Source organism: Eutrema salsugineum, unplaced genomic scaffold, assembly GCF_000478725.1.
Source record: "Eutrema salsugineum unplaced genomic scaffold, Eutsalg1_0 scaffold_2, whole genome shotgun sequence".
Lineage (NCBI taxonomy): Eukaryota > Viridiplantae > Streptophyta > Magnoliopsida > Brassicales > Brassicaceae > Eutrema > Eutrema salsugineum.
This window is the reverse complement of record NW_006256829.1, coordinates 4,697,082-4,709,475: the sequence shown is the minus strand read 5'-3', so window position 1 is coordinate 4,709,475 and position 12,394 is coordinate 4,697,082. Positions and strand designations below refer to the sequence as shown.

The window sequence follows — 12,394 nt, the reverse complement described above, 5'->3', positions numbered from 1 at the left end:
CTTGTATTTGTAACTTTGTATGAGACTTGGTCATGCATGTGGCTGTGGGTGGCCTTTGTGGACATGTTCCGTCGTCCTTTTTTGCCAAATAAATGTTCAGTCATTTTTCGATTGTAACAAGTTTGTTGTGATAACTGTTTTGGTTTAATTGTTGTGATAACTTATTTTTCCTAAAAACAGTTTGTAATAATTTAATTAATATAGACTTCATGAGAAAAATAAAATCACATAAATTACAAAACAAGTATAACAAATTCTTATTAGCAAACATAATTTAAATTACCAAAATTAAATAAAATGTAATAATTTCAAGCTGTCACACAAGGCGTAAGTGAAGACCCACCACTCCAACATTTGCTTTCCGCTTCTTGTATTTCATGGACCCCCATGAAGCTAACCAACATACCTTTATTCTTTTCATTTTAAAAATAAAATTATATATAAATTATTTTATTTTATTTTATCTTTTGTGTTAAAAATGGCATTAATTTTCATCCACCTGCTCTTCCAATGCTCTTTTGCTCGTTTGGTGTGGGCTGTCTCTCCACGCCTCTCCAAGTGGAAAATAGACAAATTCTCTGTACACTGATATCCATATAGTCCTAAAAATCTGTTACACTCATCCTCAGCAGGCAGGCACCGTAAAGCTAGTGCGTTGGATTGATTGAAAACTATGGAAGAAAGAGTATAAATGACTTTATCTTTAACAATGTGGATTGTGCCGCACATGATCCGGTAAGCAAAGCAATGGAAGATGCAGAGAAATGGCTAATAGACAAGATGCTGAAGTTCAAGAAATGACAACAACTTTTGCAGACCTAGAAGAAAGGAAATGGCAACCTCCACCACAAAAGTAGTTAATTGTGGAATTGGTTGGGTGCTCAGATATGGAGAAAGCAAAGCGTTGTGGATTGGAACCAAAACATTGCTGAAACCAAGACAAAAGCATTACTGATATTATTTTTGGGATTGTTGGGATATTATTTTTGAGTCCGATCCCTAACAATTTTTACAATGATCATAGGTGAGGAAGATGGTAGTAGATTATATCAAAAACATGTTTCCCCATGTCTAAGGTGTCAAGTTGGTGTTCTATTCGAAAAAGAGTAAATGGAATGATTGATAGAATGGCGAAAGGGATAGATTCTTTCATTTATGAACTATGTACCTATAAACTGTGTATGGTGTTAAATTAGATAAATCATGTTGAAGTTGAGAAAAAAAAAAAGAATTATAATATTCATTGTGCCCTTCATGTTCACTCGATGGCTCCAAGATACAATATACCCATGTTTAATCATAACTTATGATTTATCACTCCACCAACGCTAAATTATTAGACTAAAACCCTTTTATCTGCAAAATTAACCTTTTTTTAAATACTTGTCTTCATCTGTTTGACTTTAGAGATATAACTCCATTGACACAAGCTGCACCTTGTCTGTTAATATCTATAATTTTAGTATTTTGTTTCCTCTTTTAATTTCGGAATGCAGAAGAAGATTTTACAGTAGAAGTATAATCCGAATTCCTGTAATTTAAATATCGAGATTTTAAAAATAATAAGCTAAAGTTCCTAACTTTTATAACAAATTCTTTCATTCTCTTCCTTTACCCTTTCAAGTGCCACTTTTTCTTCCTAAATCCTCTCTCTCTCTCATTTCCCGATAACAAAAAGAGCTCCAATCTCAATCTTTCAGCAGCTAAAACAAATGTTATTCGTCTAAGAGACTGTGAAAGAGAGAGAGAGATGGGAGGGGTGACGTCATCAGTTGCGGCGAGGTTTGCTTTCTTCCCGCCGAGTCCGTCGTCTTACAGGCTGGTCTGCGACGAGCTGACCGGACTTCTTCTGATGAACCCATTTCCTCACCGCGAAAACGTCGAAATCTCAAAGCTCCCGACACGTAGAGGAACAGAGATCGTGGCTATGTACGTCAGACATCCGATGGCTACCTCTACGCTGCTTTATTCCCATGGCAACGCCGCCGATCTGGGCCAGATGTATGAGCTCTTCATCGAATTGAGCATCCATCTTAAGGTTAATCTTATGGGGTATGTTAAATTTTCAGTCTTTAACTCTGTTTCCTTTTTTTTTTCCTTTTGCTCTCTCATATTACAGCTCTGATGATGGATTAGCTCTTCTGGTCTGTAATTGTGTTCTGTTTGGTGTCTTGATATGATCAAATTCGTAGACTTTTTTCTATGGCTATTAGGAATTTCTAGTCTGTTTCCATGTTGGTTTTGGTGTTAATGGTGTTTGCTAATTGAAAACGGATGGAGTTGGAGATTTTCTTTCTTTTTTTGGTTAAATATTTAATTTTGGAGATTTTTCTCCTTCCTGGTTTCTTCTGATTCACTGTTTGATTGGTTCTTTTAGGTTATGAGACAATTCAATTCTATGATATTTTTTCTCCGTATATAACTTATTCTGATCAGAACTTTTTGCTGAAAGTTGAAACATATATCTGGTTAAGTTGTTGCGGAATAATTTTTCATGAAAGACTGAATTTTGTTCTTGTATCGAGTCTTTATGCTCAAGATGTTTTTGGGTTTAATCTGTATGACATTTTTCATTGGTTTTTCCCAAATTCTGATATAGTATTGGTAATCTTAACTTGGTTGTACTTCTAATGCTAAACTGTTGTGTGTATTAGCTCTTGTATGTTTCAGATTCTGTTTTTGAAATTTTTAGTTCAGAATGATCTTTATGAACAAGACATCTCTCAACTTCAGATCCTTAATAGCTTGATTTAGTTCCATAAATGTTTGCTTTTCTACATTCTTCTTGCAGGTACGATTACTCCGGGTATGGACAATCTACTGGAAAGGTTTGTCTTTTAGAATCAACAAGGAGAGATATTGATAATGGCTATAGAACTAAATCCAAGAATCTTTTTTTTCGTGCGACTGCAGCCGAGTGAGCACCACACATATGCTGATATCGAAGCTGCTTACAAATGTCTTGAAGAGACGTATGGAGCAAAACAGGAAGACATAATCCTCTATGGCCAATCCGTAGGAAGTGGACCTACATTAGATCTCGCTGCTCGATTGCCTCAGTTAAGAGCTGTTGTTCTCCATAGCCCTATTCTTTCGGGTCTAAGAGTAATGTATCCAGTGAAGAAGACATACTGGTTCGACATCTTCAAGGTAATAAACTCATCATCTGTTGATGGATCATTTTTTTCCGGTTTTCCTGCATCCTTCTATCTGCTTCACAGTTGCAGGTTTATGCATTTTCTCTTGCAGAATATCGACAAAATCCCACTTGTGAATTGCCCTGTTCTCGTCATCCACGTGAGTTACATATCCATTTCTCTCTGTGTATCCGTAATCAAGTGTCTTAAAACTCTCTCTAATTATTCTTCATCTTGTTGCAGGGAACTTGTGATGAAGTTGTTGACTGTTCCCATGGAAAACAATTATGGGAACTATCTAAAGAGAAGTATGAACCGCTTTGGCTCGAAGGCGGTAACCATTGCGATCTAGAACACTACCCTGAATACATCAAACACCTTAAGAAATTCATCACAACGGTAGAGAGATCTGTCTCCTCGAGGGCGAGCACTGGCCAATCACAAAACCAGAGCAGCGATGTGGAAATGCCGAGGCAGAGCGTAGATAGAAGAGAGAAGCCAAGGCAAAGCCTTGATAGAAGGGAGAAAGAGAAACCTCCAAAGGGTACTTCGAAGAAGAGTAAGCTGAGAATCACTTTCGAGCAGCATTTAGATCGGTCGAGGAGGAGCGTTGACTTCCACGACAAGGCAAGGAAGAGCGTTGATCATCATCATCAGACTCATCATCAGATTGAGAGAGGAAGAAAGAGTGTTGATAGATTGGATAGAGTACGGTCCGAGTAAACCGGAGAATTCTACAGTACGTACATAAATTGTTGTTACAGAACACACATTTGATCTTGGTTGCGATTCTAATGTTTATGTTTTTCTTTCTTTGTTTTGTTTGTGAGTTATATTCTGTAGTTTATTGGGGTGTAATATTTCCGGAACGTTGAAGCTTCAATCTTATGAAAACAATTGAGAGAAACTAAATTAGGGCTTTGTATTACCCGCATATATTTATTTACATATAAGCAATATAGATTTGCAAACTGACAACAACAAAAAAATCGAACTAAACAAAAAACAAAAGGTTCGAATTACAATTCTCGCTTGAATGATTCTTCTTCTCTCTACAATTTGAAGTTTTAAACTGGCCACTGAAAATTCATTAAATGAAAGTTACCGGGACTAGTAAAAGCTTCGTTAAAGAAACAAGAAGAATCGAACATCTACGGAAAAACAGCAAAAAACAAATATCAAAAAAAAGGTAGCGAACAATACAGACAAAAAGATTGAATTAAAGAGATGTTGTCTGTTTCTTAACTCTGTCAGACCATAAACCAATGTCTTCGAAACCCTAAAGCCCCATAAAACTTCACCATGCGGGACTTTCTATGTTTTGGTAATGACTAGTGTGTATATGTAATGTGTATACTACTCAGTACTAACTATATCATCTATACTAAATCATCTGTGCAGGCAAATATTGGGGTCTTAATTTGGGCCTAGTTCAACTCTTTAAGACTAAAGCCCAAATTGTTTTTGTTTTGGTAAATCCCAAAATGTATTTTGAGCCTCTTATTCTAATTTCTGAATACAATTAACCAATGTTCAAAAAATTCCTAGGCGGTGGCTAGGCGGGTGATAGGAGACTAGCGCCTAGGCGGATTAGTCGGAGACTAGGCGGAGCCTAGGCGTTAGCAAAATTTTTGTTAATTTTTATAAATTTTCTCTATATATCATATTTTTAAAAAAGCTTTAATTGTTTTCTTAAAAATTATTTTATCAAAATTTATGTTTGAATAAAAAAGTAAGAAAATTTAATAAATAAAATTATATAATAAAGTTCAACAAAGAAATCAAACTAAAAATCATCAAATTCTTCAAACTAAAATAAGTTTTAATCTAAAAACTTTAAAAATATAAAGCAAAGAGAAATATATCTAACTTATTCTTCAAACACATCCATATATATCCACCATCTGCTTATTTTCAGACTCAAATTCAAAATCAATAGCTATATCATTTTCATCGTCGGAATCAATATCTCCTCTAGGCTCATCGTTAAAATTGAAAGTTAAAACTTAAAACAAAGCACAAACAAAGTAAACAAAGATGAAAAGATAAATTAAGAGAATACAATATAGTTATATAATATGTACAGATAGATAAAGAGAAGATTAAACAAACTTGTAGAGTTCAGCAATAGAGAATAATGATCGCCTCTTGTAGTTTATGAAAGTGAAGTAGCGGGGAGGAATGAGGATGATTATATTAAGTTATTAACCCTAATCCATGTTTCAAATCTTGTTTTTTTCTCTCTTTTCTGTAAACCGATATTGGTTTACTATCCAAAACCGTAAAATTTGACTGAAAAAAGGATAAAGTTAATTAGTATGATTTGGCCGATTTTACTGATTTGGTCTGATTTTTCCGTTTTTCTCCGACTTGATCTGATTTTTTGCTAAACCGAATTTGCTTCACTGATTTTATGAAAATCGGGTCGGCTAACCCTGACTTGCCGCCTAGACGGCCGCCTAATCGCCGACTAGGCCGAGTTTTTGAACACTGCAATTAACCAATTGTCCTATTTGTTGAATCACTGACAAAAACTATTATTTCAAATTCTAAAAATAGTTTCTGTCAATGATTTAACAAATAGAAAATTGGTTGATTGTTTTCATATAATCCATTTTTGGGGTCTAATTTTGTCCTATTATTTTAAAATACTTCCTAAAAATAGATTTCAAGATTCATTTCTTCTCTCATATCCATCTATTTTCCTAGTTTTTCTCATCTGCATAAACATATAAATTCAGTTCTCCTTGTCTTATTCTCACATCCTAAAGCTTTTGCAGTATTTCTCCATAGAGTAAGAAAAAACAAAAAAAATAAAATAAATAATACTGCTTTAGCTTTTGGAATATCTTCCTTTTAATCTCAATAAAAAAAAAAAAAAATGGCACGCCAATTTGTCGTATTTGCCTTATTGGCTTTAACCATCGCCACCGCATTCGCCGCCGACGCTCCCTCAGCCTCCCCCAAGAAATCTCCATCACCCACCGCCGCACCAACCAAGGCTCCCGCCGCCCCGTCCAAGGCTCCGGCCGCCGCACCAAAGACCTCTTCCGTCGCCGCACCTAAATCATCAGCCTCTTCTCCCAAAACATCTTCCCCTGCTGCCGGAGGACCCGCCGCCGAAGACGATTACTCCGCCGGCAGTCCAAGTGACGACTCTGAGGCACCCACTGTCTCCTCCCCGCCGGCTCCCACACCCGACAGCACCTCCGTTTCTGACGGACCAAGCGATGGACCCACTGCAGAATCACCAAAGAGTGGTGCCGTGACCACCGCCAAGCTCTCCGTTGCCGGTACAGTCGCCGCCGTCAGCCTATTCTTCTTTTCTTTCTAAGTTGAATCAGTCCACGTTTTTGCTTGGAAGGATCAGAGATTTGTATAATCTTTTGAGATGAGGCAGTACATTTATTTTTATATATATACATCTATTAATCGAGATTAATTGGAGTTAATATACCTAAAAGTCATTATGAAATTTTGTTAGAAGCAATTTTTTCATATTTTGTTTAATAATATATATTTAAATTTTGTGGAAAGGCATATGATTTTTGTGGTCTAATGATCTTTCGTCGCTTGATTATATATATATACACTGATAACAAAAAGTGTTAAAAAGACAACTAGTCAATGAAGGTAGGACCTACATTATTGCTCTTTTTCCACGGATATTTCTCTCTGATTGGTTCCCTTTCTCATGCTTTATTGTTTCCTCTTCAGCTTTTTTTAAATGGCTCATTTGTAACTCCAAAATTTGTCTACGTTTTTGACACACACACACACCCAACAAAAAAAGTACTCCAGGTTTTACTTTTACCTGTAGTTCTAGTCAAATATAGTAATTATTAGCCATAACTTTCGGAGGTAATAACCCAAAATAACGAAAAAGAGAAAATTGTCTTCTAAAAATAGCATCTTTTAGAAAGTCTTTAAATTTCAGGAAATCTAAACAACATGGTACTTTGAGAATATCCTATTTTCATAAGCTAATCTTTATTCGATAATATTTTCCTCCTTTTTAAGTGATTTTTTTTTTTACACACGATTACTAATACTACATACAGTTTTTGTTTTTCTTCCTAGATGAAAAGCATATATGATAGTTAATGATCGCTGTGGAGTAGAACTTATATGCAACATCCTTAATATATATATTCCACATTTTAATTCTATTTTATAAAGGAGGAATCAATCAAAATGAAATCCATGAAATTTATGAAAATATATTGAGGTTGATCAAATATATAACTTCATTGCCAATAAATTTGTATAAATGAACTTCTGTTTCTGTAACCGTGCATAATTGCAGCCTAAAGAAAATGTTTAAGATCATTAACAAAAAAAGACAAAAAAATGAATAGAACTTTTTTATTATTTCACGTGAATGTTATCATAAAAGAAAATCTATGTATACGAAAGGTGTCATCAAATAAGACTGTAATTGTTCAGGATGGTACTGTACCATATAGCACTTCATTTGTCACTGCTGTCGGTGTTAGCAAATTTACGATAATACGCCTTACGAGACTATTGAATGTATATGTCATTTCTTTTATTTTAATATGAATGATGTGGGTTCTTATGTTTGCCTTGTCAATTTATGAACTAGATTCGGGTTTTGACAACAAAAAAAAAATATTTCAGTTATCACGATTTCCTTGCGTTTGATGACACCGTGGAATTAAAAAAAATGCAAAATGCTATCCTCTCACGGAGGAAAGTGGAAAGAAATTACTTTTTCTATATTTCCTACCAATATGGGCTCGAAAAATCTCATGTTTTCTTGATTAAAAGAATAATCCCATCCTAATTTGCTGCCTTAAGAAGAACTCATGTTAATAACTTTTTTTTTTATCTTTGTCAACCTCATGTTTAATTTTAGTCAGTATATAATATGTAAATGTGAACTCTGCAAATGTTGGTGCCCAAACAAGATGCTTGAAGGCCCTTTAACAAAAAAAAAAATGCTCATACAAGAAAACATCCCAAACCTTTTAATTAATAGAAACGTGAACTATATAGTAAATGCCGGTATCTAAAAAGTCAAAAACAAAGCGCTTTATGAAAAGTTTGTAATAAAAATGGAGTTACCCATAATTAATCAAAAGTTTAAGACACAATGTAATCTATCCAACCTTACACAATGTAATCTATCCAACCTTACTCCCTGCACATCCAAACAGAATCCAAGATTACAATAGTTTTGTCCACTGACTGATCGACACGCGTCAAAAGGTACCATCACTGTCAGCTTTCCTTTTCCCTCCACCTACATACTTCTCTCTTCTTGAGAGAGAGAGAGAGAATTGGAAAACAGAGAATAGTTATTAGAGTGAGAGACACAGTGAGAGAGAGAGGGATCGGATCATCGGAGATGTGTAGCAAAACCAGTCCGGTCGGAGAAGAAAAACAGAGTACGACGAGAACATCGAAGAGGATCAAGAAGAGGAAAGACAGAGAATCAACCACCATGGACAAATCTCCTTCGAATCTTGAAAAGTCTCGTAAGGTCAGAACAAAGACGAAGAAACCCAAATTTCTCAGTCTCAAGCTCGAACTCAACACATCTCACGAGATCAGCGAGGATCCCGCAACCACGAAGAGCAAGAAGAAGAAGAAGAAGAAGAAGAAGAAAAATCTATCGAAACAGAGCAAGACGAAAGGAGCTGATAGTGATACGACGCCGTATAAGGAGAAGAAGAGAGCGGAGACTCTGGTCGGAGAGAAAGAAGAAGAGCAATACGACACCGTTGCAGCTTACCTCTTCAATTCCGCCACCGACAGCACAATTTCTTCGATCCACGATCTCCTCCCTTCCTCCGCCACCGATGTCGATTGCGGCGGAGGAAGGAATCTGTCTGCGTACGATCGTCAGGAGCACGGTTCTTCGTCTTCTTCGCTTCTACGGACTGCGATGAGGAAAGGAGCGAGCGAGGAGGAGGAGACGACGGAGGAGCGGTGGGTGAGTTACTCGGAGGTTGTGGAGGAGGTTATGAGTCGGAGCGGAACTCCACGTTGTTGCGGTGGCGACGGAAACGATGGACGGCCTTCTCTGGCTTTGAAGCTTGATTATGAGCAGATCATGGAGGCTTGGTCGGATAAAGGTACGCTTTATGTCGACGGAGAACCGCCACAGACGGTGCCGGACTTGCATGCTTCTGCTGATGTAAGTAAAAGTCTCTTCATTTTTTTGTCATTTTATATAATCAAAATATGAAAAAAAAAAGGTGAAATTTTTTAATGAGATCAGGGTTTCTTTTTGAAACCTGAGTGTAATGATGATACCCTAATTAAATTAAGACTTTTGACTATAATATTAAAGCTTTGACTAGAGATCGAAAATGTAACGGCAGAATGTATTTTCTTTTTTAATTTGACTGTAAAATGTCTAATGTATGTTAATTTTCTACTTACCTGTTTGATTGATGAAAACATTTGTGAAATAAATGAAACCGAGGTGATCATTTCATAACTGTTGGCAAAAGTACCAAGAAATTATTTTACATTTTGTTATTGATTAAGCCGGTTAACAAGATTTGATACTAGGCAAGTGTGTTTTGATGGTGGTTCAGGCGTTTACCGGCGGCGGAGAGGCGGGGAGTCTATGGGCGGTGCCGGAGATGGAGACGACAGAGAGGTTATGGAGAGGGCATAGAGAAGCGAGCTTGCTCCGGTATAAAGAGAAACGGCAAAACCGCCTTTTCTCTAAGCGGATTCGATACCAAGTTCGTAAACTCAACGCTGAGAAACGCCCTCGTATTAAAGTAAGCTTCCTTCTTCTCTTTTCAACATTTCACATGCGACATTTACTGCATCTAAAATGGATTATAACACGTACATTACATGTAATTTGATTGAACTCACCGAGAACTATAATTGGCTGATTCTAAGTAATCATTGGTTCTTGTTAATCTCTTTTCAGGGCCGCTTTGTGAAGAGAGACGATTCGTAAACCACTAAAACCTGGTGGTTTGTGGACAGAATAGTCTTCGGAAAATAACCAAGTGGCGGATGTTTGGTATATTATATTTTGTAACTTTTTGAGAAGGTAAGGCCTAACCGGAGTATACCGAGATATGAAAGTGGGGTTGGTCTGTATAGGGGTCTTGACCAGCTCGGTTATGCCAAAGTTTCGGTTTTGTTTGCCCATTTTAGTTCTAGTTGACTAATTTGTACGAAATCATCTGAACAATAATAATAATAAAAGTGGATATCAACGATGAGTTATTTGATTGCATCATACTTCTTGTTTTTTACTTGTATTAGCGTGTAACTAACTCTCCTGAAAACTTTGACAGATATGTATATTACAACATGTAAACATATTACAACTTCGAAATAGAATGACTGCGTGGGATCTATAGAGTTAATAATGACAATTATGCATAGTTATTACTCTTGTCTGATTTTATGTTTCACCAAGAAGAAGTTAACAAACAACTAATTTGACAAATTGGTTTAGCTGTTTATACTATTATAGTGGGACAAGAAGTGGAAATGTTGTTAAGATCAAGAAGTTTTTTCTCTTTGAAGGCAGGATCTTCTAACAACAACACTTTGTCTTTATCTCCAACACCAACCATGTGTAGATATTCATCATCCTCTCTTTCTTTCCCTTTGAATAATAGCCTTTGTTGTTTCGGCTCTAAACCGGTAACCAATGACAATACCATCTTAAGTTCTCCTGTAAACCCATAAATAGGATTTTATATTACAAATCCGAGGTACGTAATATCAACAGATATGTATTACTCATTAAAACAAATTTTACATTGTATTTCTGATTTCACCCTTATTTATATGATTCTCTAGTTTCATAAATACTAAAATATATTTCATATTTTTGAATGACTTTGTGATTTTTAAAATGACAGTTTCCATAAACTCGCATATAATCTTTCACATTCTTTCACATCAGCTAAAAGTTCACAATTGAAATGAATATAGTTCAGTTGTTGAGTAAGTCTCCACAAATACGAAACATGATTAATAAGTGATTTAGGATGCGAGATATTTACCAAAAGTGGAGGTGGCTTCAACGGAGAGATCATGAAAATGAGCAAAAGTAGAGACTCTAATGGAGATCAAGTCTTCACCAACGCTCTCTTGTCTCTTTTGAACAAGCATACCTCCTGGCCTAAGTTCCCATTTGATCTCATAGTTGCTGCAGCAACTATTGTTGTTGTTATTACCAAATCCCTTTTGTTGTTGATCTTGTTGTGTGCCTTTGTTGTTGATTCTTTTACCAAATCCAAATCTAATCCCAAACCTCTTGGACTTGAACTTCATCATTTTTACTTTGATTTCTCTACGAAGATTTTTCTGTTGTCTCTCAAGCTTTGGGATACATATAGAACATGGAAACACTTGGATGGTTTATATAAGAGACAAGAGGTTGGATAATGACAAAATCACATACATACTTGCATGTGCAAGTTGCTTTTTGCAATTTACAAAGTCCGCCTCCTTTTATTTGTTTATGTTATGTAAATTATTTATGTGGAGTTTATTGATATAGAATAAGAAATTAGCCAATAGCCATGAATATGTGCCGACAAAGGATAACAAGATTTAAATAGGATTGATCGAGACTATTAAGAGAAGAGTTTTCAGCACATGGGCGATGGTTCGACTACTGATAAACAATGTTTCCTTGATTGAAGGACCGAACACGAAAAAAATGTAAATAAAAAACAATCTTAGTTATTTGTTAGTTAAATAAAAGTTATTATGGGTAGGCTTTGTTTTGTCTAGGAATTTCGGCGGGCCGACCTTGTTGTATTATAAAGTTTATCTTAGTTTGACAAATTTAATTCATACTTGTTTAGTTGTTCACTTAACGTGTAGAAAATATACGAGGCCTTTAAGGTTGTGTAACAGGCGGGACGAATTTCACTTGTAAATTAGACCGTTTTGTTTCTAAATCACATAGCATTGCGTTGCACATCAATTTTTTTTATATGTAAACACAGTTCAATATCACATCGTGTCTTGTTGAATTTTCTCAAATAATTCACAAAGAGAGAACTATGATTACCGAAGAAAAACTTACAACACAAATTGCCACCATATTTGTGTTATGTAATTCTTTAGAGCCAAATTGCCAGTAAAAAATTAGCATATGATATATTACAATCTTTAGATTGTTAAATAAAATCTCCCCTTCAAACAACGACAAATTAATAAATTATAAACGATCGCTTATTAATTAGCTTATCAATGTGTGTGTTTGTATATCATAAATCTAAATAAATATTCGA

At 35.6% G+C, this 12,394-nt stretch overlaps 4 protein-coding genes across 4 annotated transcripts; 3 read left to right on the top strand and 1 right to left on the bottom strand.

Annotated features, from left to right (window-relative positions):
• Positions 1-1,599: 1,599 nt before the first annotated feature.
• LOC18017215 (protein ABHD17B) lies at positions 1,600-4,020 on the top strand. The gene is made up of 5 exons (XM_006399887.2): positions 1,600-2,052; positions 2,792-2,828; positions 2,914-3,150; positions 3,250-3,297; positions 3,381-4,020. Exons 1-5 carry the CDS (start codon positions 1,751-1,753, stop codon positions 3,858-3,860), a joined length of 1,104 nt encoding a protein of 367 aa, XP_006399950.1. The 5' UTR covers positions 1,600-1,750; the 3' UTR covers positions 3,861-4,020.
• A 1,869-nt stretch (positions 4,021-5,889) lies between these two features.
• Positions 5,890-6,677, top strand: LOC18017213 (classical arabinogalactan protein 6). Its single transcript, XM_006399886.2, has one exon. The coding sequence runs from the start codon at positions 6,019-6,021 to the stop codon at positions 6,469-6,471; it is 453 nt and encodes a 150-aa protein (XP_006399949.1). The 5' UTR covers positions 5,890-6,018; the 3' UTR covers positions 6,472-6,677.
• A 1,765-nt stretch (positions 6,678-8,442) lies between these two features.
• LOC18017214 (two-component response regulator-like APRR9) lies at positions 8,443-10,371 on the top strand. Its single transcript, XM_006399884.2, has 3 exons — positions 8,443-9,300; positions 9,707-9,898; positions 10,057-10,371. The coding sequence occupies exons 1-3, from the start codon at positions 8,509-8,511 to the stop codon at positions 10,084-10,086; spliced, it is 1,014 nt and encodes a 337-aa protein (XP_006399947.1). The 5' UTR covers positions 8,443-8,508; the 3' UTR covers positions 10,087-10,371.
• A 51-nt stretch (positions 10,372-10,422) lies between these two features.
• LOC18017212 (BAG family molecular chaperone regulator 2) lies at positions 10,423-11,478 on the bottom strand. The gene is made up of 2 exons (XM_006399885.2): positions 11,153-11,478; positions 10,423-10,818 (listed from the first exon to the last, which is right to left on the bottom strand). Exons 1-2 carry the CDS (start codon positions 11,424-11,426, stop codon positions 10,601-10,603), a joined length of 492 nt encoding a protein of 163 aa, XP_006399948.1. The 5' UTR covers positions 11,427-11,478; the 3' UTR covers positions 10,423-10,600.
• Positions 11,479-12,394: the final 916 nt, after the last annotated feature.

Excerpts from the sequence above, each read along its gene's own strand:
- LOC18017214 (XM_006399884.2), top strand. The coding sequence starts at position 8,509 with ATGTGTAGCAAAACCAGTCCGGTCGGAGAAGAAAAACAGAGTACGACG. Across the intron at positions 9,301-9,706 it reads ACTTGCATGCTTCTGCTGAT|GCGTTTACCGGCGGCGGAGA; the intron begins GTAAGTAAAAGT and ends ATGGTGGTTCAG. Across the intron at positions 9,899-10,056 it reads AGAAACGCCCTCGTATTAAA|GGCCGCTTTGTGAAGAGAGA; the intron begins GTAAGCTTCCTT and ends ATCTCTTTTCAG.
- LOC18017215 (XM_006399887.2), top strand. The coding sequence starts at position 1,751 with ATGGGAGGGGTGACGTCATCAGTTGCGGCGAGGTTTGCTTTCTTCCCG. Across the intron at positions 2,053-2,791 it reads CTTAAGGTTAATCTTATGGG|GTACGATTACTCCGGGTATG; the intron begins GTATGTTAAATT and ends TTCTTCTTGCAG. Across the intron at positions 3,298-3,380 it reads GCCCTGTTCTCGTCATCCAC|GGAACTTGTGATGAAGTTGT; the intron begins GTGAGTTACATA and ends ATCTTGTTGCAG.
- LOC18017213 (XM_006399886.2), top strand. The coding sequence starts at position 6,019 with ATGGCACGCCAATTTGTCGTATTTGCCTTATTGGCTTTAACCATCGCC.
- LOC18017212 (XM_006399885.2), bottom strand. The coding sequence starts at position 11,426 with ATGATGAAGTTCAAGTCCAAGAGGTTTGGGATTAGATTTGGATTTGGT. Across the intron at positions 10,819-11,152 it reads TGAAGCCACCTCCACTTTTG|GAGAACTTAAGATGGTATTG; the intron begins GTAAATATCTCG and ends ATGGGTTTACAG.